The sequence below is a fragment of the Cyprinodon variegatus genome, unplaced genomic scaffold (assembly GCF_000732505.1).
Source record: "Cyprinodon variegatus isolate N-32 unplaced genomic scaffold, C_variegatus-1.0 Scaffold405, whole genome shotgun sequence".
Taxonomy (NCBI): Eukaryota; Metazoa; Chordata; class Actinopteri; order Cyprinodontiformes; family Cyprinodontidae; genus Cyprinodon; species Cyprinodon variegatus.
In genome coordinates this window covers 302,415-329,450 of record NW_015150858.1, presented here as the reverse complement: position 1 = coordinate 329,450, position 27,036 = coordinate 302,415, and the positions used below count along the sequence as shown (strand labels likewise).

The following is a 27,036-nucleotide window of genomic DNA, read 5'->3' as shown; positions in this document are numbered from 1 at the left end:
ACATGAACCTGGATGTTTAGTTTAGCCTCTTGCTGTTTTCCCAAAAACAAAATAAATGTGTTATAATAAGATTATAGAAAAACATAATGTCACATCCAAAGTGCAGGAATCAACAAAAAAACAATCTTTCTGCAACCCTCTCTTGGCATCGTGAAAGTCACTCCACATTGGATATAAAAATAGGTGCTTATCTCTGAAAAGGTACATTTTTGTTTGCAAAATCTTCTGTTTGGATGGTTGGGAATGTTTTGAACAACAGCTGTCACTCATTTGAAAGAGCGGTTGGTTCATTTTGACAACAATCATAGTCGGAGGGAGTGTTAATATTTGCTTTTCTTGGCATTTTGTTGCACACAACTCTACAAAAGAACAGGATGCACTGTGCATGACATGTGAGAGACAAATATCTAACAGGAAACAAACACCTGGGAACGCTGGGAAAATAAATAAAGAAAAATAAAACTCACATTTTTCTGACAACGATGTACCAAGGAGGTTCTTCCTCCCGTTCACTGCACAGCAACAGAAAGAGGAGAAAAAATGAAAGGAGGAAGAAAGAAGCACAAACAAGTGAGACAAACAAAGGAAAGTCATTTTGATGAAAACTATACAGCGAAGATGTTCCATGTAAAGGGAGATCGCTTCACTGGCAGCTTTCTTATTGAGACACTTGCAAAGATTTTATCCTTGCAAAAGAGGCAAAAAAGGCAGGAGGCTGTGTGTTTACGGGATAAATGTTTGGAGGCGTTCCCCCGCTGGTTCTCAGAGGCAAACCGTAGATGACAGAGGAGAGAAACTGGCGTCGAACCAGAGAGACTGAGGCCTTTTCTGGCTGACACTAGAATAGAAATGCAGCTTCTGAGACGCTCACTGCAACTGTGGTTGAAGTGCTGAACAGAGGCAGAGATGTGGAGACATTTACAGTGAAGGATTTTGTTTTGTGTTGTGCTGCGGTCCCTTGGCTGTGCGATTTTAGAGCATTTATTTGTGTATTTTGTGTTTGCTAAGTAAGGTTTAGTTCTGCTTTTTGAAGACATTTTTGGAGCATTGAAAATATGATAACTAGAGATTGTTTATAGTCTGAAAACTCACATTTTGCACAAGCTTTGTACAAAAATGAAAATGGTGTTGAAGCCAGATATTTGCATTCCCTGTATACAAAGACCCAAAAGCCTTTTCCATCTCTATGATTTTTTTTGGTTAGTTAGGATTAATGTATAAATACTGGATGTTTTTAATGTGAAAATGTAAGAGTTTCAGGGTTTTTTTTATTTTATTTAATCATAGTCAGATGTCTGTATATGCTATTAATGCACCTTTTCATCAATTTACGAAAGCTGAAATGATCCTTTCATGTTTCGTTAGCTTAATGTGCCTCATCCGATAAACTGAGGAAGGCAACTACACAAACAAATCACTTTGTATGTATGATGTAATAAAAACATCTAAATAAATCAGTAAAACTATTAAGAAAATAATTTTGGACATCATAAAGCCTGCTTCATCCTTGAGAACAAATCCTACTCCCTCAATATAACATGTTTATCTTTTCAAACAACATGTAATGGGAAAAATAATAATTACACACTATTCCTCTAGTTAAAATCCTAAACCTGAGCTTGTTGTGTTTTGTTTATTGCACAAATGTATACAACCAAGCAGAACACCAAACACGGCTAAATGGGAGCTTTATCTAACTGATGCCTTAGAAGCTGTTTTTCAGTGATAGATGTTCTGTTAAGGAGCTAGAATCCTTTAGGTGAAGGGTATTTCAACAATCATGCTGTTTGTGGAAAACTGCCCACTTTGTTCAATAAAGTTGTTTAGATGACGCCGTTTTCCATGGTTAGTGCAATCCTTTGTCAGACCAGAACATACCAAACATTGGCAAAAGCTATATTTGATCTCCCTTGCAAGCATTAATAGATGCTGTTTGAATTAATTACTTGTTAAATAAGATAGACTTTTAATTCCCATGACTATGTACCATCACCAAGGGAATTTGCCAAGATACTCTATTCTGAGAAACTTTAGTTCTTTTTTGCTTTTATTAACCTCAGAACAACAAAAAAATACTCTGAAGATACTGAAGTTGAAGATGGCTCATTGTTCACAGTAAAACAAGTCTTGTACCAAGATGGCATGAAATGCCACTCAGAGAGGAAGAAGCCATTGTTCCAAAATCAACATAAAGGCCGGATTAAAGTTTACAAATACATTTACAGTAACAGAAAGCACTAATGTTTTTTGGAGATATCTGTTTTGGTCTGAGTCTTGTTCGCCTAAGAAAGCTATAAGAAAGCTGCATTGTGGATGTGTTGATGCAGGAGGGACTGCTGCATTTACAAGACGGATGTCCAAAGAAAAAGTTATCTATTCTAAAGCATAACCTAAACTCAGCTCTCCCATCGACAATGCATAACAGTGCCTAAATTAGTTACAAAAAAGGGTTATGGACAACAAAGACAATGATCGGACCAGCTATCATTAAGCCCTATTGTCATAGAAAAAGTGTTTACAGATTTTGAAACATCTTTTTAGGAAAGTGTAAAATAAAATGCAGTTCCACCAGTTCTGTCTGGAGGAATGGGACACAGTTCCAGCAAACTGTGTGAGCAGCTTGTGAGAAATACCAAAATGTTTGAACAAAGCCATGCAATTTAAAAAGCAACCTTTAACTAATATTAATCAGATACTCTACATAAAACCTGTAAATATTGAATAACATTTTTACATATTTTTCTCTACTGCATCCATTCCCACAGGGAAGCTGAGCTCTGGGTTGCATCCTATAACCAGTTACTATATGCCATGTTGAGTTAGGATCAGGTTTACATCTTACTCACATCTCACATCTGAACTAATCAAGGTCCCATTGGAAATGTTTTTTGGCCTATTAAACTGACACACTAACACCACTTCTGTCCAACTTTCCAGAAGACTTGTGAGAAACTTTGCAAAGAAAAGTATTTGACCTAAGTCATATGGTCTAAAGGTTAATTCTACCAATAATGAATGTATATCATTTTCTAAATTGCGAAAACTTCTGTAAGGCCTCATTTTAATTTCCTTCTCCAGTTATTCTGATATTGTAGCAAATAAAAACAGAACATTTTTGGTCTAATTAATCTGAAGACATCAGGAAGTGATGTCTTTCTCAGCCAGTGGAAGTGAAGGTAAAAGTGAATTTCCCTCTGTTTACTTCACCACCCGGTCAGCAGAAAAACACCAGAACTGACCTGCAGAGGGGTCCAGTGTAGTTCTCTGGACAGAGGCAGGCATATTTTTCTGGCCCATGGAGACAAGTGGCTCCATTGGCACACAGGTGGTTTTCGCACACATCCACCTCCTCCTCACAGTCCACACCGGTGTAACCAAACTCGCAGGTGCACTCGTAGGTGAGTCCGTTAACGGTACAGTTACCATGGACACAGGGGCTGGAAGCACAAGTGTTTATCAGGACATCGCAGCGCCTCCCAGCCCAGCCCTCAGCACAGGTGCAGTTGTAGGTGTTGAAGAGGTCATGGCACTGGCCGTTGTTGAGACAAGGGCTGGGTTCGCACACTGAAGCCCCTCTGCAGCCGGGAAGTGCAGGTTCTGCTGACGACTGAACAAACTGCTCCTCCTGCAGCCGTGGGAGGTTTACTTCCTGAGATCTGAAGTAAGGCAGAGCAATACCCCCCAACTCTACTGTGCCCAGGCAACCAGCTAGAGACCAGCCAGCATTAGGAGCCAGGCCACCCAGGTAGATGTCCACCCCTTCTCTGAGGAAGTTCAGGTTCCTGCCCTGGCTTCTAGAGATGCTGGCTTCCTCTATTTCTTCATCCAGTACCAAAGTCCAGCGAGAGGACTGAGCCCACGGTGCCGTCATGAACAGATGGGCGGTGTGCCACTCACCATCACTGATGCTCCTCTTGCTGCTGAGGCTTACTGTCGACAAACCATTTTCTCTTTCCTCCTTATCTTCTTTGTTCATAGAGCTCTGAAGCTCCATGAAGAGCAACCCATCCTGAACAGAGACCGTGATGAAGGAGGAACCTTTCTCTGCATGAAGGATGGCCGCATTACGCTTCCGTGTGCGAATGGTAAAAGACAGGCTGGTGATGTTTCGGGTGATACGGCCATTTCCCTGATAGACCATCACTGTGCTGTCGTTGAGGAAAGTTGCATTGGAGTAACCTGAAGGAATAAAAGGGAAATGTTGGAGTGACATTTTCAGACTGTGATAAAATAGCAAATCGTTCATCGCCCTTCAGTGGAGGCCTATATTATGAATGTTTAAGAAACAGTTCCAATCCAATCCAACTATATGTTTGACACTTTACCAACAGGACCAAGGTGCTGCACAAAAGCAGTTGTATGAATGATGATGTGTTTACAGTAGGTGCATGTACATGGGTATATATGTATCTTCATATGTACATAAAGTAATTTCTTTGCTCACTTAATGGACCTTGGAGAAGTATGGAGTCATAGGTAAATAAGAATGTCGAAGATTGTTTAAGTTAAGAGCTAAATTAATTCAATAGGGTTCACTTCCTCATGCCCCTATTCAGACACAGGCATTAAATAATAAATATTATTATTTTATATATATTATTATACATAATGTTTGCAAGTAATAAGTTTTTAAATTTAATGGATTGTCTAAAATAAACTAAAAGAGAAAGAAATTCAGGTTTTCAAGCAGCAAAGTCCCAGGCCACCCGAAGCTTGATTAATTTAAAGGTAAAAGTATAAAAACAGAAACTACAGAACAAGAAAGCATATAATGCAGTTAAAATAATATACTCAAATCAGTGTACATCATTATTGTGATTACCCCGACAAGATACAAGGATAGTGCTCCTAGTGTTAACAACATGGTCAGCTCTAGAAAGAGGCTGCCAGCTCCTGTGGCACCACAAGTATTTTGATAAATTACAAACTTTTCCTCCATATATGTTACTAATATGCTGCTAATTTGACTGGGGCATTGCAGGCCAACAAAAAAAGCCAAATGAAACCTATACCAAAGGGCTGGAGCCCTTCGTCCATTTCAATTTGCATGTTTTGAAACAAAAAACAAGGCTTAGTTGAGCTACTGTATAAAACCTCGAACTCAAAGTTATTCCTGATATTTTGAATTGAAAAAGCTTCTTGGATGGGAAGCGGAATGTTGAGGGAATTGCTTATATTTTTTTCTTTATTTGGAATACTTATTTAACTCCATCAAAAGTTGTATAAATGTTTCCACTCAAAGATAAAACTTTGCAGAATTTCAGACTAAGAGTCTGAAGGGACAAGTTTCTAACCGGCCCTTCAACACAATGGACAAACACAGGTGTTAGGAGCTCTTCACATCCTTTTTTACCATCATTTAAAGATCTGGAGCACACTGGTGCCTCCTAAACACAAACTGAACACCAAATCTTTTATTTAACACGGTTTTAAAGATTTATTTAGGTGTAGAAAATATTTTCAGGCAGTATTCATGGTGGGAGATAGTATGGTTTTACAATTTTACAGAGGAGTTTTAAGCACATATTATTAGCACCTTATTATAGGTCTTTGTTTGGCTGGCCATTTTCATTTCCTTGCTTATTAATTTTTAATAATTTAAATGTCCTTAAATAGAGCCGAAGCCCTTAAATAACCGATGTTGAGCTTATCATTTAAAAAGAAAGGAAGAAACGTCTCCAATCCCTCTGAGAAAAGTATAAAGTAGCTTTGGCTCAACCCTGCTTTACGGATTGGATACGGAATGCTGTGAGGAGAGATTGAGGCCAGCATCTAAATAAAACTGTTGTGACATTCAGTCACATAGAGGCAAGTTAAGAATGGAACTGGTAAATCCTAGTAAAAGGCTGATCATTAGATAACATACAGCACATTTTCCTTCTGTTGGAGGTCAAAAACATTTGCCTTTAAGCAACAAATAAAGGTTTTCTGTTCATTTCTGGGTTTTAGAAAAGAAAAGGAAAACAAACACACATTAAATGTCATTATAAGCTGTTCCAGCTCTATGTAGGAGCAACTTACATTCATAACCCTGCTGCAACATCTTGCACTCTGAAGCTGCTGGGCATGGTGACAGCTCGCACCACTTTACCTCCTCACAGCGCCGCCCTGCTGTGCTGCTGGGGCAGGTGCAGGTGAAGTCGTCCCACTCAGAGAAGCAAATGCCCCCGTTTAGACATGGATTTCTCTGTAAATGAGAAACAAATAACAGCCTGTGTGTTTTTCCTCAAGGGTTCTGGATCTATTTGATTTACCATGGTTAGCTAATCCTTCAACAAAATATTTACTTACTATTAATTAAAAAAAACTTTTAGACATCCTCAACCATACAAAGTTCTTAGTTTTGCTTTATGTTTCTCCCTTTGACATCCATTTTGCAAAGGGAGCTGGTCCCTCCTACCCAGAGCGCATCAACAAACTGCAAACTGTGTTTTTGTTTACAATGTTTGCATTAATAGTTTCTTTATTAATGAGGTGTCGATTCTGCTCCTGAAGACACAGAACCTGATCCACTGTCCATAATAACATTTAACTACCTGCTGTCTGGGAAACTATCAGGGCTGATTTCTTTTGAGCTTTCCTGGAAATAATGAAAAATTGTTTCTGTAAAATGCATCCAAGTCTTCCTCAAGTTTAGAAAATAAAAACCATTACCATCCCATGTTGGAGGATTTGTAGGATAAATTAAGTTTGGTTTGATAAATAAAATAATTCTAATTAATCTAAAGGTTACGGCTCTGTATGATCACCATCTTGGGTTTCGATAATTGTTTAAGCATAATGAATGTTGTGAATGTAATCATAAAAAAATAAGGAAACCAATGTAATAAATCATAAATTCTCTAAAAACTCTCTTTTTTATCCTGAGTTTAAACAGTTACGTTTAGTGATTGTATTTATTTATTGTACTACTCCAACTGGCACCGGATGACCTCTGATATTTTAGTGCTTCTTCTAACCATGATAACATCAAAAAGCTCTGTATTTTGATAACAGATAGGACTTCTGCTGTTTACAATATTGTTTCACAATAGGAATATATCATTTTATACTACTTTACTATATACTCATATTACTAAAGCTTAATTATGACAATGAAATCCTGTAGAATGGAATGAAAGAAAGCTTAAAATTATGCAGACATCTCTCAGGCCAATTTCTCCCCCCTTAATCTTCTTTCTATAAACACTGCATTTAATGTATTTCCACGTATTGTTTTTAATAGAATATTTTTGGAACTATAAGCATATTTTCCTACGTTTAGCTCCAAGATATTACGTGTATTAATGTGCAACATCAGTTCTTTTAAATCTGTGTTTTCTTACTGTACAGGTGTTGTCTCCAGAGCACCCAGCAATCACTTTTTCCATAAGATCAAGAGGATATGATCCCACCGCAGCATCCAGCCCAAAAAACTGCAGCCTCCTGTCGCTGATCCTCAAATCCTGGATGCATCCTTTGAAAAACCCACCAAACTCTGAGGTGGTTCTCTTCTCCAGCAGACCTCCGACAAAAGCCCTGTCGCCTGCTTGGACATCAACTGTTCTTACTTCTATTTCCCCTTGATTTTCACCCGCCACATGCAGCGACAGGTGGCCATCCAGAACCTCTATATTTAAAAAGTGGACCTCTCCATCGTGGATCGCTCTTCGTGCCTTTAGGCTCTCAGAGTTATGGATACGAACTGTGACCCTGCCGGCATCAAGCCACATGTGGAGGTACGGGCTGCTGCTGTTGGTAAGCACCAGAAGGAGTCCGTTCTGTCTCCGTGTGCGCAGGAACAGGGAGACGGAGAGGTTCTGACCCAGATCTTCGGTGATGGTGAAGGCCGCATAGCTGTGAAAGTCCTCATGCCCAAAGCGAGCAGTAACATGCTCTGCAAAACAAGAGGAAGTCAATATTTTGGTCTGGCTGACAACATCAGTATGATTTTATCTTAAGATTGTTTTTATATAAAAGAACAACAATATCCCAATATACAAAATAAACTTTATAAGTCTGCCCATAAATTTTAAATGTATTTAGGTTACTAATAAATAAAGATATTATTCTATGTGTATATTATATCAATATGTAGAAATAAATAACCCTTTTTTTTATTTGACTATGCTACAACAACTTTTGAGTGAACAGTTTTCAAAATGTACTTAAAAAGTGTGTGTGGTACATTTCTATTCAGTGAACAGCAAGTCTTTTGATTATGCGTCTAACATCTTTTCACATGTAGAGAAGGGACATTTTTGCATTGATGGTGATGTTAAAAAGCTATTTCTAACCCTTATTTAGGACATTTAGGACATCTTTTCTTTGATCTAAGGCGTTACCTCGTAGCTTTGGCTCTTTGTTTAGTCGCCATAGAGACAAACGCTCCTGCATGAATCTTAACTCTGCAGAGTTAACATGAGAGCTAAATGCTCTCCATGGCCGCCCGCTCAGTTTAGCTGGACATCCACATCCTGGCAGGTTTGAAAGTTGTGGCACCCTCTGTTTAACACTTTCTCCATGTGGTTGAATGTCTTGGATTTTATCAGGGACTAAACATGTCACACCACATATCCTTCTTCCAATTTGTGTTATCAGTCCAAATAAATTACAAGGAAGTTTGTTTTTGGAAAATGAGAACAATCAGAAAGGTGTAAAGAGTATAAATACTTTTACTAATCACTAAGCTGGATTTCTTTGAAAGAGATTTATGCAAGATTAGCGTTTCTGCAGAGACAGACATTTAGGGAGTAAATAGAGGGAAGTTTAAGGTGACACAAGCCCTCATAAAGAGTATTTGGTGTCAGCTGTCAGCACTTTCCACTGTGGGTCAGTCATCTTATCAGACAGTAAAACAGCTGAGGAAAAAAACAGGCTTAAGAAGTGAGGTGGAGCATGTAATACGTTATGTAAGCTTCAGGGTGATCCTGTGGATGCTTCAAATTTGTAGATGTGAAAATGTTTTCACATTGACAAAGGGTTTAGACTCATGCAGTGGAAAAAAGATTGGCTTTTGATTGTTGAGAAATAACTTTAAAGTCTCTTTAATTTTCTCTCTTTCTTTTCTGACATTTCCTTGCAGGATCTGATTAATTCCTAAACAGAATCTTTTGTATCCTTAATCCGATACGTCGGATAAGAGGATCTCTGCCTCTTTGTTCTGGCTTTTGATTGGACTCTTCTCTGACAACTTCTGTTACACAAAAGCAGCTAAGGATGTTACTTAATTACCTATTTGTTATATTTGCCACATGTGCTGTAACTTCTCCTCCTCCTGTCCGAATTATTCATTCCAGGCACAATGCTTTACCAAGTATCTGAACCCAATGGTAAAAAAAAGGTATATTAAAGTATAAAAATATCACTTAAGCTCTTCTAGAGGTAAACTTACCCTCCTCACAGTCGTGCCCCTCGTAGGGCCTTGCACACTGGCAATGGTAGCTCTGCCACAGGTTTACACACTGGCCTCTGTTTTGGCATGGCTTGTCCAAGCAGCGGTCCCTGTGGCTGCAGCCGGGGGACACATTAACGGCAGAGTCGCTCAGCCATTCCTCTGGAACAACAAGCTGCCAGTCTACAAACACGTCACGCATGCAGCCAATGAAAGCAGGGAAACTGCTGGAGCCACTTGGATCATTGAGTGCCCCTCCAATAAAAGTGTTCTGAGGGGAGGTGTCCAGTCCTATTAGACTGCTTGGCACTGGAGCCACCTTATAGCATGGCTGGTCCCCACAGTTTCCAGCATCACCCACTAATCTGAGGCTTAGATCCTCGTTTGTGAGCACAGCCTCTACAGTGTGCCACTCTCCATCTGTGATGTTTCGCTGAAGCTCCAGAGCCTGGTGACTCTCTGCTCCGCTCCCAGCAGATTCCTCCCTCCTCAACGTCAGACCCAGATGACCCCCCTCCAGCTCCAGCCGCAGCAGTAGCCCCCTGATGCTCCTCTGGAACAACAACGCTGAGGGTAGAACAGTTTTGAAGCTGAGCGTGATGTTGCAGGTAAGATCAGCGTTCAGCAGGGGGTTGTGGAGCAGCAGGTAACCTCTGCGCTCAAAGGAAAAGGTGGTTGGAGTGTTGCAGAGTGGTCCGGTGTATCCAGGTGTGCAGGAACAGGTGTAACCATGAGTCCCATCCTGCAGGAAAGGAGAGCAGAAGCCCTGGTTCTGGCATTCGTGGCCTTCACAGCCAACTAGCTTCACATCGCAGTTCACACCTCCGTACAGAACGCCGTCTGGACTCTGATTGAGGCAGTGGCAGAGGAAGCCCCCGACAAGGCTCTCACATCTGCCCCCATTCTGACAGGGAGTGGACTCACAGTGGTTTATCACCTCTTGGCAGTGGGATCCTGTCAACAGAGACAGAAAAGACTCAGAAAAGTCACTTTGAGAAAGAATTCACTGATCTTCCTGCAGTTTAATAATCTTCTGAGAAATCTTTTTGTATTTTGGGTCTGTGATAAATGATGAACCTTTTCATCTGCTCAAATTATCCTTTAAAATGTTTGGATCATGAAAGTCCTGCAAAATCTGCAATACTCTCTCTACTCTTTAAATCAAAAAAAAAAAAAATGAAATTGTTTTTAAATTTCAAACAACTATTATGGAATAAATTACTTGAATGAATTAGTGATTAATGCTTAAAGAAAACCACATCTGATTGGCTGTTATGCAACAGCATTACAGTCTATTCACATAAACAAATAGTGTCGTTTACCTGTCCCAAGCAACAAAATCCACAAAATCCATATTGCTGGCGCCAACATCATGCCGACAGGTTTCCCCACAGAACCGACCCAAACTTGTTTGACATCATACTAGTTTGCATTTATGTCCCAGTGGAGCTGTAGCTACATGTGTCGCTGTGCACTCTGAAGCATGTCGAGCTGAATAGGTTCAGTCAGGAGACCAGCAAAGCCAGATCCCCGGGGGATTAGGCTAATGCTATTTGGCCACCTTACTGAGTCAGAGCCGCCACGGCTGGCAGAGCGTCAGTTTTTAGAACACAATTATTAGCAGGCAAACAGCTCACAGTTGGACCACAAGCAGAGATGATGCTATATTTTTACAGCTGAATGTTTCTCTTTTGCTGCATAGGAGTGTAAATTAACAGGATTAAAAGTTACAATTCAAAGTATTTCTTCAGCATCTTTACCAACAAGGTCTCCAACATATGTAGCTTTAAAGCAGCAAGATACTTTTTAGTGGATTGAATTCCCCTGCCTGGAATATTGGTGCTCCTCCATCATATAGGACGAGTCTTTAAACAGAGAAGCAAGGAAGTTTTAATCTCCAATCCATAGATGTCCTACAATTTGTCGTCCTCAAAGTAAGAAAACATTTTTCAGCACCAACTACCTGGAATAGATTCTAGTCTGAACTTTACATTCAAGCCCTTGTGATGCTCAAAGGATTTAAAATTCATGTTAAATCACTTCAAAAAGGTATGTATGTATGTATGTAAATGTTTAAGGGGAGAGTTTTAATGTTTTGAATTTGTTTTTTCCTTGGCCTGTTTTGCAAAAGAGATTTAAATCGCAATTTAGCTAAGGCTAAAAGAAAAAATAATCAAGCATTTTTCTCTAGTTGCTTTACAGCTACAAACCGGATATTAGTCCAACAATAATTAGAGAATAATAACAAAATAAAGCCCTTTGTTAAAATATTTTGAACTGCAAGTACAGCCTGACTCATCTTGTGTCTTTACTAAATTCACACACCTGTAGAGAGGAAGGCTTGACCCCCCTGCCACATAACTTATCTCAAATTCAGACAGATTAGATGGAATTGCTCACTGATTGCCCTTTATAACCATCTCCAACTATTCAGACCAGCTTCTCCATCTCTACTGAAACCTATATTCCCCACAGCATAACACTGCCACCACCAAATCTCCACATGGTAATGCTCCATTTATAGTATTCTATTGTGTAAACCATGGTAATGTTTATGTCTTTATTTCGACAATTGCTTTCTTTTCCCATGCTAAAGATAAAAAAAAACCTACCAGCTATTCCTGGAGGACAGATGCAGATGTAGCCTGCAGGGAAGCTGTGTTCATAGTCTTTAGGCAGCAGAGGCTTGCTGCCATACAGAGCCGGCCATGACCCCCTGATGCAGCTACCACCATTCAGGCACGGACTGCAGCTGCACTCGTTGGCGTCTATCTCACAGTTACGCCCCTCAAACCCTGAAATGGGTTAACTGTGGTTAAGATGGGAACAAGAGAAGAATAAACAAAATCTTCTTTACTCACCTGGCCAGCATTCACAGGTGTAGTTACCCTGGTTGTCCTTACAGATGGCGTTGTTGAAGCAGGGATCAGAGTAGCATGGTGACAGCGGCGTCTCACAGAGAGCTCCAGTGAATGCTGTGTGTGAGCAGTCACAGCTGTATCTGAGACAGTCACACATGTTGGTATCATATCAGCATGTTTCCTCCAGTTGATTACAGTATTAACATGCACTTTATTTCTAAAGACTTACTCATTCACCCCATCAATACACAGACCCCCGTTTTGGCATGGGTGCTCCTGGCATTCATCTGTGTTGATTTCACATCGTTCTCCTTGGAAACCAACATAGCACAAACAAATAGAGCCTACATCATCTTCAACACAAATCCCGCCGTGAAGACAAGGCTGAGACTGACACTGATGGAGCTGGATCTCACAAGTGGTCCCTGTGAACAGCATCAAAGCCACACTGATGTCATGTGCCAGGTGAGCCCAGCTGCACAGGCTGAGGGTGAAAAAGGTGCAAAGCTTTCAGGTCGGCTGACTGTGATCAGGGGTTCCTTTTTTATGTCTCAGCAAAGTGTCCCTGTCTGCAGCTGGTCTAAATTTAAAAACAAACAATGTATTGTATACAGCATCTGAGCTTTTTCTGAGTACTCTTAGTTATAGACAGTACTCTCAAATATAGCTCGATCAAAAAATAAAAGGATCTGAAGGATTATCTTTGTGCTGAAAGTTAACTGCAAGCTGGACTCTAAATACTTTTATGTGTTTTTATGTTACAACATAACTTTAATGCATGTTAAATATTGTAGGTTTTTGTGATAGAGAAAATATAACTAAGATACTATAAAGTGGAAGAACAATTTAAAAAAAAACAACAGAATTTTGAAAACACTCATTTATTTCCTTTTTGTAGAATCACCGTTTTCTACAGTTTACAGCTGCAAGTCTTTGATATATGTACCTGCAGGCTTTACACATCTATCAGTTGATTATTGAATTCCTTTCTTCTTTGCAGAAACCTAAAACCATTATTTAGATCTGGACATTGACTTGGTCTTTATAACATATGAATATTAAACAACTATGTAGGAACGGAGGAAGAAATAAACTTTAGTAAAACTTTAAAACAAGCACAAAATGGCAGCAAGAGAAGAGATTGAAAAATTGCTCTGATTTGTTCCCACTGTTTTGTCCCTTTTAGTAGCTGAGCAGCTAAATTTTGGACTGACTGAAGATGGTGAAGGAGTGACTGGTCCCAGCATAAAAGGAATCACACATTTGAATTTTACATGTAGGTTAAAAAGTTTAATATCTGCTGTCCTCTGACAGAAAAACCTCCTTCCACAACTTTCCCAAACATTACTTGCAGGTTACCCTACAAACTGTTTTCTTTTTTATCCTTTTTATGAAATGAAAGCTTTTCCTTATCGCCCAACACAAGATGTTTAAGTCTGTTTCAGTTTTAAAAGTGCTTGCAGGTGGAATCTGAGGATTAGGTAGATTATGTACCATAAAAATGCCAGTCATACCCATCTTATTTACTGCATAACAGAATTGCTCCAGACCACTAGGGGGCAGTGCAATAATCAACTTATATGGGACCAGAACATAAACTTTACTTTGAATATCAATGGACCAGCTCCGTAGCAAAGACATCAATGGAATGCAGTTTAGAGGACAGGTGAAGGCAAGAAAGAAGCTGTAAGGCTGTGTCCAAGGCCCCGTCCACACGAAGCCGAACCCTGGCCTAAACGCACAAATTTTTCACCAAACCAGCCTCTCATCCATACGAAGCCGGCATTTCGGGGGTATGTAAACGATCTTTTTTTTATTCAGCCTTCAGAGTGGGAAGATTTTGAAACGCCGTTTTCGCGTTTCCATCTTTAAGCTCTTTAAGCTCTAGCAATTTTTTTTACACGCATGCGTCATAGCGTCACCTCTAAACACGCATGCGCGACACAGTATCACAACAACAATGGCGCCGTACTGTGTTGAATGGTTGCTGCTCATGCTACTCACCCTGCTGTCGGGCTTACAACAGAATCTTCTTCTTCTGGAATATCTCCAGGAAGAACAGAGCAATATCGACGACATAGTTCAGCACCTGAATTTGACTGAACCACGAAAATGGACCCGCAGGGCAACCATGTATAAATATTAGTGCATATGCCCAACATTTCGTCGCCTATTTTTGCTTTGGCACGACAGTGCCACTTACAGGCCTGGCATACATTTTGCAGCGTTTTCATGCATTCGTGTGGACGATCACATTTATTTTACGTCTCCGTCTTTACGACAAACGTTCTGGAAAATATTAGCGTTTCATGTTCGTTTTGACTTTGTGTGGACGGGGCTCAAATGTCTACCCTAATCACTGTATTGGGCAATATATAGTGGTTACACCATTTTTAGATGAGTTTCCAAACGTCTAGTGGATGAAAAAGTAGTGGACTCAAAATTTCTCACAATGCACCTTGAAAAGTAGTGATCATCCATGGTCATTAGGCAAACAGATATATCCCATAATGCTTTGCAATTAGAGCTCTCCTCGCACAGCATTATGGGATTTGCTGTTGCAATAGGTTGTCGAAATCCGTCATTATTCATCCACTAGATGTTCGGACACTCATCTAAAATGGCGTAACCACTACGAGTATATAGTGCCCTATAAAGTGATTAGGACGGACATTCGGACACAGCTTAAGTTTACCTTTCAATCTTTTTTATTCATTTAATCTCTCTGAATGTTGCTTTAATGTCTTTACTAAGGGATTGTCTCCCCTGGTGATCTGGAGCACTTTTTGTGGAACTAGTTTGCTGATCATTCCTCACTTGCAGACATGTTTCCTACTTGCAGCATTCTTGCTTTGCAAGATTTGTGTGTTTGTGTATTATCATCGTGTGTTTGCTACAGGTTTTAAATTTTCTGCTTTCTATTTTCTATGGTTGCAGCTTTTCTCCTTGGTACCATTTAATCTTATCTTTGCATGTGTATTTTTGCGGTATATCTACTTTTTTGTGTTTGCAGGGCCTTCTGAATTTGCCATGAAAGCAATTCAGTTCAGTTTATTTATGTAGCGCCAATTCACAACACATGTCATCTCAAGGTACTTTACAGAGACAATTCAACAAGATCATACAGCCAAATGGATTCAAAGTTTTCTATCTAAGGAAAAACCAATTGATTGCAACGACTCATTAATTCAAAGGCAATCCCTCACACTAAGCATGCTTGTAGCGACAGTGGAGAGGAATCACTCCCTTTTAACAGGAAAAAAACCTCCAGCAGAACCAGACTCGTTGTGTGCGGCCATCTGCCGAGGCCGAGCTAGTTTCCAGGAGACAGAAGCAGGAATAGAAAAAGAAGCAGATATAAAAGGCAAGTTTCATCAAATCATGCGTTCACACAGTGTTTGCACCCCTCGGCCACCGTATTATTCTCGTGGGGTAGTCAAGGTAAACAACAAAAGATTTAAATATGAATCCTTTTAGATTATGTCATGTTTTTAAGTAAGTATAAAATATTATAAAAAAATGTAACCTATTTATGAAACATGGGAGGCTAAGAAATAAAAAAAATAAAAAAATTTAGTTTCTATTGGAATTCCTGTTTAACTGGTTAAACCTCTGCACATTTAGTTTAAAACCAGATTTATAATGTTACCAACTCACCTGTGAATCCATGAGGGCACAAACAGAAGAATCGACCCACTCTGTCAACACAGGTGGCTCCGTTTCTGCAGGGCTGTGAAGCACATTCGTTCACGTCTATCTGGCAGTGAGCGCCCTGGAAACCTGGCACGCAGAAGCAGGAGTAGCCGTCCCCACGGTTTTTGCATAGTGCCTGATTTTGGCACGGGTTTGGGGAGCAGGGGTCCACAGTTTGAGGCAGCTTTTCAGGGGACGTTCCTAGAGACATAGAAAACTTAGAAGTTCTTTGAGAAAAAAACACTTTTCCTAATGTTCTTTAAATAGCAAAATACACACTTTTTTAATGAGTGTGAATATAAACATTGTAAGAACTTAAATTGAGTCCCTTATATAATCCTAAAGATTTACTTGAAATCGCATGTGATAGATGGTGTTCTAAATCATCAATAATGAATCATCTAATGATCCTGACATCTTGAACGATCTTCTTTGATTTTTCTGTTTTTCCCTGTCAGACTGTTTCTATTTGAATAACCTGATTTTGCTTATTTAGAGTTTCAGAAAGGTTTTTTTTAACAATCCTGTCCTGATTTCAAACTTAAAATATCAGTTAAAGTGTTGAACTGTGAAAGGAAAACATGTGCTTTTATATTAGTAGAAACTGCTTTAGATCTACAAAATAGTTTTTCTACCTTTATGGTTTCTTCTGTAAAATAATCACAATCATTTTGTACCTATTTGATGTCTAACATAGCTAAACGGGCCTCTGGATCAAAGTATTTCCAGTGTTAAAATGACCCGGGGAAAGTCCAGCCCTATATCGAACCTATGGAAAGACTATCACAATGCTGTTCTCTGATACTCTATTTAGTCTGACTGAATCTGAGCTATACTGCAAAGAGAAAATACTGGATGTGCAGCTCTGGTAGAGACAGAGCCAAACTTGCAGCTACTCTTTCTTATGGAGGCCATCAAAGTTAGAAAATGTTTTAGACTAAAACTATGCAACAAACTGCCAAATGCAAAAACTGGCCAGAAGATAAGTGAAAAAGAATCGACAGGTTTTTATGGCTGCTGCTGATATTTATCATTTTTTAACATCAGTCTGATCGCAGATATGTGATGCTGATTTTTTGGGTAGATTTTTTTAAGCGAATTTTAGTATTACTTCCCCCTTTTATGTGATACAAAATTACACGATAATCAATTTTACACAAGCTTCAATTTAAACAAAAAGAAACTTTTATTGATCGAAGAAAACATTTCCAACGGATAGCATAGCATAGTTCAAAGCATGATTGCTAAATACACCAATAAATGGGGGAACACATGAACATGAATGTGAAAACATGACAATGAATCGGTCTAACTCCTGAAATGATCAATAGAACAATCTTGATACCTTGCATAAAATAATGAAAAAAGTAGAAAAATAGAATATCTGCTATGAAGATGCTTGTTTTTAAGATGAAAAGCACCTTTTGAAATAAACTTTAAGGAGGTATTAAACATACCTTTCATTCAAGCAATAATGTATTTATTAAAAAAATTGTTTTTTTTTGATTTTATATATTTTATTCTTAAATTGTGTTTAAATAAATAATTTTAAAAACTTTTTTGTGTTTAATACTCTATAAGCAGAGGGATGTCATTTGATTGACTAAATTAAACACTAAGGCTGCAGCTTTTACTCCAATGCCTGTAATTTATGGACTATAAAGGGACACAGAGACATAATGGGAATCTTCAGGTCTGGTGAAGTGTAGCTTTTTGTTAGATGGCAATCAGAGTCTAGCACTTCTCTAAGCACCCTCAAAGAAACACATGAATATTTAATGGAGAAAAGAAACACAGAAAAGTGTGCTTTGCACGACTAGTGCAAGAAGAAGCCTATAAGGGCATGAATTGTTGAGCTGTTCCAATAACTATAGAAACTAATTATCCTTCAAGAGAGCAATCAGTCTGAGAGACCTTTAAGATGTAGAACAGACAGACTGTAGAACATCTTCTCCATCTCAGACACCAATCATCTGACTTTAATGGAGGTCAATCAGTTTGAAAAACATCCAGCCTGCTCCTCTAGTAGCTGTGATACACGTCTAAAGAGTGTAATTCAAGATATGAAGGGGATTAAAAGCATACACAGCGATGCAGTGACTGTAAGCCTGTAATAGCCTTCATTACATCGGAGATCAGCTGCTGCATTCAGATCAGATAAAATTTACATTTAGTGCATAAGCACAGTAAGCCCTTGTATACACCCGTCATGCATGATGTTTAACTTATTCTTCAGCTGACAGTAGTGATCATCAGTATTCCTCTGAGACAGGGCTCAGTAAAATACAGCCCCTCCCACAGTGTGTAAGAGCTCCTTCATATGTAAATCATTCCTGGGCTCTTTTGTTTGGCCCTATCTAGAGGTCCTCAAATAGCCCATGTGGGGGACCTGATCGCCTCTGTTCTGATACACTTTGCTGCCGTTTGCCTGCCTGTTTCAGCACAGATAAGAAGATGGGTTATTATGAGATTTTTAGGAGGGAAATGGAACTATAAAAGAAAACATTTCTTTTGTTAAATCTCTTCTTGTCCCCTGAGTCTGCTGCCCCCCGACTGTTATATCATCTTTAGCTGCTCAGCTGTAGAAAATGGACAGAGATTATTCAAGCTAATGATCTCACCCTGCAAAAATGTTATTGAATTTCCAACCATGAACCGAACCAAATGCATAAAATCAGCCTAAGATAGGAAACTGAATTACATTTCTTACATTGTTATTTAGAAGTTATGACTTTAAAAGGGATTTTAATTGGTTAGGTTTATGCTCCATAGACAGAAGGGATAAAACCAAATAATCTGAACAAAGTAACAGCCTGTTGGTAGAGTGGTTAACAATATCCCAGTACTGTAGAATATATACAGCTATTCATTTCTTAAAAGTTGGGGGAAATAAAACTTTAGATTGTCATTATAATTTTAAAGATGTGAAGTTTGATATTTTTGAACTTGAATCATATTTTATTTTCTCATATTTTTGTCTTCCCTTTATATCAAGTGTATATTTGACAGTTTTTTTTTCTTCAAAGTCAGGAAATCCGAGGTTAGTTGTATTTTCTGCCAGGAGAACTTCTCTTTAATCCCCGTATGAAACTTTATAAATATAAAATGCATCTATATAATTAGAGCAAACGCAGATGCAAATACTTTAGCAGTGGATAACAATAACAATGTATCCTATTTGTTACATAACTATATATATATATATATATATATATATATATATATATATATTACAAAATAGGTATGATTCAGAGAGCAGGAATTAAAGTCACTTACCATCCAAAAGAAACAGCGAAGAGGTAAAAACTATCCAGGGAAAAATGTTAAAACTGCCACGACTTAAATGCATTTTCATTGCGTTGAACCATCCTGTTTGCTGCGGTGAAGTCCAGTCATGAGCGCATCTATCAGCTCCAGATCCACTTGATGCTCACTTCTGCTCTCATGCTGTTGGAGCCCAGCCTCCATCACACAGGACACAATTAAAGACTGAAGGGGCGCACGGCGAGACGCACGCACAAACACAGAGTAACCATGGAGACCGGCCATGTGGAGGGATGAATTCATTTATGGAGGGCCAACTCTGCCATATTTAAAAATAAATACATAAATAAATAAATGTTCAGTAAAGACACACCCCTTCCTCATTTGCATAATAAGGAAGAAATGCAGACAGAAATGTAAAAAAAAAACAGGTAATAAATAGCGTTGAAGAAATAAATAGGGTAAAATAAAATACAAAGGAAGAATAAAACAGACAAAAATATTATAACATGCACATAAATAAATACTTTAAATAATAATTAATAAATAAATAAAGTTGAAGATTATAACGGACAATAAATAAATATGGTAATTATTACAAAGGAGAATAAATGAAGAAGCTAATTAAAAGAGATTTATACATTTATGTCTCACTGTATAATTTAATTTCTACCTACATTTATTTTTTTATTGTATTTTTGGGGGCAATTAATTGTATGCTTTTTTATTTATTGAGCATTTATTTATTTATGTATTTATTTTTAAATATGGCAGGATTGGTCCTATGTTTCGCTTAGAAGATAAAAAATCGGAAGATAAAACCTGATAAAAAGTGCTAATATAAATGCTGTTTTCTCAACACTGGCAGCGTTAAGGCAATAATTATCTAAACAGATATCTTAACTGAAACACAACACTGATTTTATGTATTGAAAAAGTTTGATAGGTGTCTGTGGTCGCTGTGTGTAGGAAATGGGTCCATGATGGTGTGCTGCACATCGGCTCTAGTGCTCATTTTTAGTGTTGATGCAGCACAATAGTGAACAGATTATGTCTGTCTTATTTGGATTAGTTTAAATGTGTACTGTTTATTCTAAGGTGGTGGTTCTAGATCAAAGGGGAAAGAGTTTCTTTGTTGTTGTTTTTTTTTTATGGGGGCATAGAACAAAAGCATAACACAATAATACAAGGCAAGATTGCATTGTTTAATATATTAAGCAATGCAATATATATTTGCCACGACAAAGCCAAACTGATCTAACAGATGGAAACTGTGATCCTATCTAAATATGGCTCTCATTTCTAAATTGTTGTTAAAGTAATTGTAAAGACTGAATAGACTATTTACATTTGTAAATCATCTTATTCCATCTGGTTATTGTGTTTCCCGCTTGCATCAAGGGAAAATAAATGTATAAAAAAAAATAAATAAATAAAACGTTTATGTTGTGTTTGTTTTCAGTACAGGGGTCATGACAGGGGCCAGAACCAGTTCTACAGGAGTGATGGAATCTGTTGGCCTGTCTAGAGCGCTCATGCTAATGTGATGCAGATTCTATTTGAAACATAGTTGAGTTAAAATTAGAGCCTTATAAGAGAAACAACCTCATCAATGACCACACAAAGATTCCATTTATAGACTTATAAATATTTATTTGTCAAAAGTGAAACACCATCAAGGTTATGATGTACAGTTTTCTTTGAAACCATATTTAAAAACGTTTTCTCTATTATTTTAAGTATAACAGGTTGAATAAACAGTAAAATAGATAGTTGCTACTGTACGCTACATAAATAAATGAAGGAAGTTAAAGCTGTTCAAGATGACAGCCATACGGTATTTTACAGAATCCCACGGATAAGAAATGTTATGGATTATTTCGTTTGGTTTTAGTTAAACACATGAAATCCAGGGAAACCCATCTGAAAAAGACATTTTCATGCTAAGTTCACAAAAAGCATTCACTGTGGTTAGAAAGTGTTTTAAGTTTTTTTTCTGACAAATGTAAAAATAATAAATTTCATCTACGCCACTTTTGGAAAGAGATTACAGAGGTTTATATTTGCTAAAGACATGTATGTTTGCTAAACCCTTCTAAATAGATCTTAATGCTTGTTGCTGATTTCACAACTTTCAAGTCATGAAGGTTTATTGCTCCACCACAACAGCCATCCTGTACACAGAAGACCAATATCACAGGAAACAGCATTTTAAATGGCCAAAAAGAAGGTAAATAATAATAATTTTGAGTCAAAAATGTGCAAAAACTTTGTCTTAAAAGAAATTGCAAAAGTGTTTACATTTTATATAGTAAACAGATTAGGAGAGAAAGAAAAGTACAGAACTGTAGTGTGATAGAAATCCCATGTTTGCTTCACTACCTTTCAAAAAACGTGGGATTGAGAGATTATCTTTAGGTTAATATTAACAAACATTTTTTGCGTCTTTTTCAGATAAAGTAACTGAGTTGATTGTAAGCATATGTTGGGCTCAGGTTCTGTCATGTTTAGCTACATGTTAAAAAAGAATTAAAACACGTTTTCTTTTCTTTTCTGTAAAAAAAAAATAAAAGTTTATTATCGCTACATATTACAGGCCTTTCTCTACCAGAACCAAGGGGTTTGTGTTAGGGACCTTTCCAACACGCATACCTGGTTCTTTCTGGAACCTTCCTGAAGTATATGAAGTTCCTCAAAACCTTCAAGAAGATTACAAAATACTTGACTAGAAAGTTAGCACAGAACTTGCCAGGTACTTGCTCGGTACTTTCTAAGTTACCTGACTTTTAAAGGGACTGAGACTTTTCCCTAAACTCATTATTTACATTTAGGCTTACCAGGGTCTATTTAAGAGATTCTGCTGAAACTTTCTGTCAACTTTGCTAGAACCTGGAATTATCTTTTCAAGTATTTTCTGGGTACTTTCATCACAAGGTACTTTCATACAACTTACCAAAAGTGTTCAAAAGCTTTCTTGGGACATGCTGGTTGCATTCACAAAAATCAGAGAGTATTTTTTTGAGGAAATCTAACATCTGGTGAAGTCCAGGAAAGTTCCTGAAAGGTAGTTTCAGCTTCCTTAATGTTACAGAAAAATAATCTGTGACTCTCGGAGAAAAAAAAACTATCTTGGTGTAAGATCTGGGAAAGTAACCATTGAACTTCCAGGATATTACCAGGTAATTACATTTGAGTTGTAATGTCTTAATGCATGAAAAGCAACCTTTTATCTCAGGAAAGGTATAGGTTTGATTAAATAGTACTATTAAAAGGTTCTTTTTATTTTATCTCACTACATGTGTAGCATCTTTACATTTTACAAGTTGTTGACAATATTATTCAGATATATTGTTCTGCATAAAAACTGCTGAAAGAAGACTGGAAATGAAAAGCTAGGGTGTTGACTGAAGAACTTGCATAGAGGATTCCAATCCAGATGTATCCTGCTTTGCAACTAACTCATGCTTGCACAAATCCCCAAACTGTGCTGTTTGTCAGCCACTTAAAAAAAGATAGAAATGTCTGTCTTTTTTTAACCTATGCATAAATCAGATGACACTAAAGTTTGGTAGAAGACACATTTCACAGGAAATTCATACATAATTCTAGATAGCCCTCAGTGGATTTAGTCCCATTAACAGTCAGCAGGCTTACTGTTCATATAGTTGCATATCGGTACATTTGTCAGGATCAGTTTTTTTGACAATAATATTCAGGAACTTCTCTGTCCTTATTTATCATTCCCAGCTTTGGCTAGAATAATTCTCAGATAAATCCATCACAACCAAGATTGTCTACAAATGTGTTGCCTCCACAAACTCACTAGCATCTGCATTGAAAGCCAAAATTTACAATAGTGGTTGTGTCTTTTCAGTGGCGCTGGTGTAAAGAAAATAAATATGAGGTGGTCACACCTCAGTGCTGATGGCTCGGGTGTTGGTGTAGAACTCAGGAGGCCGACCTCCCTGGGCTTCCCTCAGCAAGGGGCCTCGGATGGCGGGCAGCGGCATTGCCAATGCCTGGTTCTCATAGTGTGTTGGCATGTAGGTGACGCGCTCCCCTCCATTACGCATAGCGTCAGTGGTACGGATGTAGAAGGGGGACTCGTACGGTGAGCAGGTGGGACAGTAGCGCCGATGTCCCACGGTCGGTTTGGTGGGGTTGAAGGACTTGGTCGGCTCTGGTGGGGACAGAGACAGAGGGGTGCTGATCGGTCCATCCAGTCCAGTGATGCTGCAGGCGTTGCAGGCAAAGTGTTGCTGAGAGAGGGAGCCGCTGTCAGATCCATTCTTCTTACAGCAGTAGTACTATAAACAAAAAAGTTTGTGATGAGTAAGGATAACAATACAGTCATTAAGCTTCACTGTGGTCAAGACTTCTTGATAGTTTATGGAGAAAACTTAATCCTAAAGCATCATGATGGAGATCTTTGCCCATTAACTTACCTTTTTTCACTAAGCATTCAGGTTTTTTCTATGTTAGTGGCAAAACAACAGCACTTGAGAAGTAGAAAACCGAGTCTTATACCAGCAAAGCAAGATGAATGGTAAAAACATCTTGAACCAGAATTTGAACAGGGATTTTGTGACGAGTTATTTTATTTCACTTTTTTTCTTCTTACTGATATTTACTCAAAAATCTGTGGGGATGTTTGTATTTATTTATCACTGTATATACAGTTTTGACCTATTTTGGATCAGAAAATGAAAAAAGGTAAAACTGTGGCATGTACTTGTCTTTTTTAAACAGGAAAAAAAATCATATCTCTACAATGCCTTCATCCTTTTTATTTCACTCCACTTTTGCACAGTTTGTTACTATCGTTTATCCTAGGACATTTATCTGGGTAAGACTTATTTAAAGTAGAGAACATTTTTTCAGACACAGGATGGATGGATGGATGGATGGATGGATGGATGGATGGATGGATGGATGGATGGATGGATGGATGGATGGATGGATGGATGGATGGATATGCATGCCCAATTATTACAAATCTACAGAATTTGTGCATCCATATTTCTGACAACCCAAATATACTGCTAATAAAATACAGGGAACACTCAAATAACTACATCTGAACAAATGAAATATTACTAATGAATGTGCTGCTGACAACAAAATCATACAAAAATCATCAATGGAAATCAAATGTATTAACCAATGGAGGCCTGGATTTTTAGTCACACACAATTACAGTGGATAAACACACAGGGACCTCCTCTAAGACTTGGTATAAAGCATCCTTTTACACCTGGACATTCTGTGGTGCAATGTAGCACTGGTGGAAAGATTGAAACAGGATGTTGCAGGCAGCAGATCACGCTCCACATTGTCTCCAGACACGGTCACATCTTTCACATATGCTCAGTGTGAACCGGCCTCATCTGTGAAAATCACAGGGTGCCAGTGTCGAATTTGTCAATCATAGTGTTTTATATCTGTCAAGACTCTCAGTCATCAAGGTCATGGTAAAGCTTAAAAACTTCAGTTTAGGCAACTGGACATGAAGTTTTCTCACTATATTTGTTGGTGGTGGGATTGGGAGGGAGGATGAGAGAACAGGGACATAACAGGACAACTCTAAAGAACAGTGGTTATCTCAGGTGGGCTTTTTTTTTTTTTTAAAACCAATAAGAGGCCAACTGAGAGGGAAGAAAGCAGAAGGAACGTCATTCATATGTTGCTGGAGTCTCTAAAAAACTCAGGAGAATTTTTAACCACGCCGGATCCCTTTGCACTTTAAACCCGGCAACATTCTGAGACAAAAATACCCCAAAGGCAAGACACCAAGAAACAAGGCCAACAATATGGTTTACACTGTTTAGTGCAATGAAAAGTGCACAGACCCGTACATTGGAGAGACCACACAACAGCTAAACAGGCGCATGGCTTAACATACTGTAGGAGGGCCAACTCCTCAGGATAGGACTCAGCTTTTCACCTACACCTGAAGGCTAAAAGACATTCGACTTCCATATTCTGGCGAAGGAAGAAAGATGGTTTGGAGAGAAGAGTTAAGGAAGCCATCTCTATAAAGCATTACATACAAAGCACTTTTAGGAGCAATATCCCGATGATTCACCTGTCACCTGCCCTCACCTGATTCACACTCCAATAAGGCGTATGACTCTGACACTCTGACGAGGGCGTTAAGGATCCATCATAACCCCTTAACGACCATTAACAACCCCAAGGTAACCTCCTTGGCCAACCCAGTAGGATTCTTTGTTATATCTACAGTATGTTAATCTCAGTGCTCCCCACCACTAGTTAGAACTGTCTAACACTGTGGGATGAGAGGCGAAACGCATTCTAGAGGATTTCACTTTCAGTTGCCTAAGCTGAACTTTTTAAGCCCAATCCTGGTATTCTCTACTCAGAAGTGGTCCGTGGTCACCACCTGCAGAACCGCTCCTTTATTAAGTGTGTCTTGCTTATTGACAATAATTTCCACCTGTTTGCACAACAGCATGTGAATTTAATTGTCAGTTATTCTTACAGTTTGATTCACAGAAGTTTGATCTGATTGAAGTTTTATCGTGCTGGTTACTTGTTCCCTTTATCTTTTGGAGCATTGAATATACACACAAACAGCTTAGGAGGTTTTGCCTTTTATTTGGCTAAATAAAACAATTGATTGATGTAAAAATATGACCCAAATTAAAAGTGGATGCCTCACAATGAAAAACATATGCAAAAACTTCAATTATTTTTCTGATTGAATAAGAGATATGCAAATTATTTTATTCAAAAAAGCTTTAAAAGATCTGTTTGTTTAATTGGAATATTTAAATAAGTTACTTTTCAATAATATTTCAATCAATCAAATATGTACAAGTGTAGATACAACACATTTAAAAAAAATGAACACCTCTATAGTTTTATTGAATTGTTTTAACTTCTCTTCAGCCTCTGATGTGACTTAAATCCAGGTCGCCTCTAATGTGAAATTATTGTCGCACATGTATAACAGGTCAAAACAGGAGCAATTCATTGATCAATTGTTTTACAGTGTGATTAACATCTGGCGACATCCTACCTGGAGTCTACAGTAGCAGAGCACGGCTATGATACACAGCAGTATCACTGTGGCCAGTATTCCTCCAGTTATGACAACAGTTCCAGCTGTCATCCGACCAGCTCTCCATCAAACCCTGGACACAAACACAGACATCATCAAAAGGCAAACAGCAAGTATACAATCCTCTGAATAAAATCAAATGTATACAAATGCTTACTCTATATTTGCTGAATATCCTATTAAGTAATGTTTTTTTTTAGATGCATGGAGCCTTTTTCCAAGAAAAGAAGTATTTTTTTTATACATAACTTTAATTTTGCTAAAAGATTTTTCTCATATCTTTTAATGTCATACACAGGCTTCACGCATAATTCTAGCTGCATATTGGACCACCATGGATAATTTGTTGGTATGGGACTTTTTTAAAAAGTCCAGATATTTCAAGAGTTTCAAATGATTTATACGTTTAAGATTATAAAATGTTAAGTTCATTATAGATGTAAAAAATTAGTATTATAATTTTGTGATATAATTTCATAACCTTTGCTTTTTTTTTTTACCTAAAACCCACCATTCTGAGCTACTTGGATCAAGTTTATAATCTAAGTAAAACTATCCCTCAGAGGAAAGGAAAATGAGAAAGAATGTTGAAGAAGATTCGAGGAATGATCAAATGTCGACCCTTGCATCAACTGGAAGATAGTTAAATGTTTTTTTTTTTATCTTAAATGCAAAATGTTTACCGGTATATATATATATATATATATATATATATATATATATATATATATATATATATATATATATATATATATATATAT

The 27,036-nt window shown here is 38.0% G+C and overlaps 2 protein-coding genes across 7 annotated transcripts in view; both read right to left on the bottom strand.

Annotated features, from left to right (window-relative positions):
- crb1 (crumbs family member 1, photoreceptor morphogenesis associated) overlaps nucleotides 1-19,384 on the bottom strand; it is a 30,292-nt gene extending 10,908 nt beyond the window's left edge. Inside the window, exons 1-10 of one of the 4 annotated variants that reach the window (XM_015387848.1) lie at nucleotides 19,204-19,384; nucleotides 15,892-16,128; nucleotides 12,464-12,659; nucleotides 12,235-12,374; nucleotides 11,986-12,168; nucleotides 9,374-10,327; nucleotides 7,326-7,876; nucleotides 6,022-6,187; nucleotides 3,240-4,179; nucleotides 468-512 (exon numbers count right to left, since the gene is read on the bottom strand). In XM_015387848.1, the coding sequence (XP_015243334.1) occupies nucleotides 468-512; nucleotides 3,240-4,179; nucleotides 6,022-6,187; nucleotides 7,326-7,876; nucleotides 9,374-10,327; nucleotides 11,986-12,168; nucleotides 12,235-12,374; nucleotides 12,464-12,659; nucleotides 15,892-16,128; nucleotides 19,204-19,282 (3,491 nt within the window). In that variant the 5' untranslated portion in view covers nucleotides 19,283-19,384. Of the gene's footprint in view, nucleotides 1-467; nucleotides 513-3,239; nucleotides 4,180-6,021; nucleotides 6,188-7,325; nucleotides 7,877-9,373; nucleotides 10,328-10,695; nucleotides 10,835-11,985; nucleotides 12,169-12,234; nucleotides 12,375-12,463; nucleotides 12,660-15,891; nucleotides 16,129-19,203 lie in introns of those variants that run through there. The other 3 variants (XM_015387849.1, XM_015387850.1, XM_015387851.1) reach the window with 3 other exon arrangements.
- Nucleotides 19,385-20,854: 1,470 nt separating this feature from the next.
- Nucleotides 20,855-27,036, bottom strand: part of fam163a (family with sequence similarity 163 member A) — a 32,242-nt gene continuing 26,060 nt past the window's right edge. For all 3 annotated transcript variants that reach the window (XM_015387865.1, XM_015387866.1, XM_015387864.1), the window contains exons 4-5: nucleotides 26,234-26,348; nucleotides 20,855-23,498 (exon numbers count right to left, since the gene is read on the bottom strand). In XM_015387865.1, the coding sequence (XP_015243351.1) occupies nucleotides 23,100-23,498; nucleotides 26,234-26,326 (492 nt within the window). In that variant the 5' untranslated portion in view covers nucleotides 26,327-26,348 and the 3' untranslated portion in view covers nucleotides 20,855-23,099. The remainder of the gene's footprint in view (nucleotides 23,499-26,233; nucleotides 26,349-27,036) is intronic.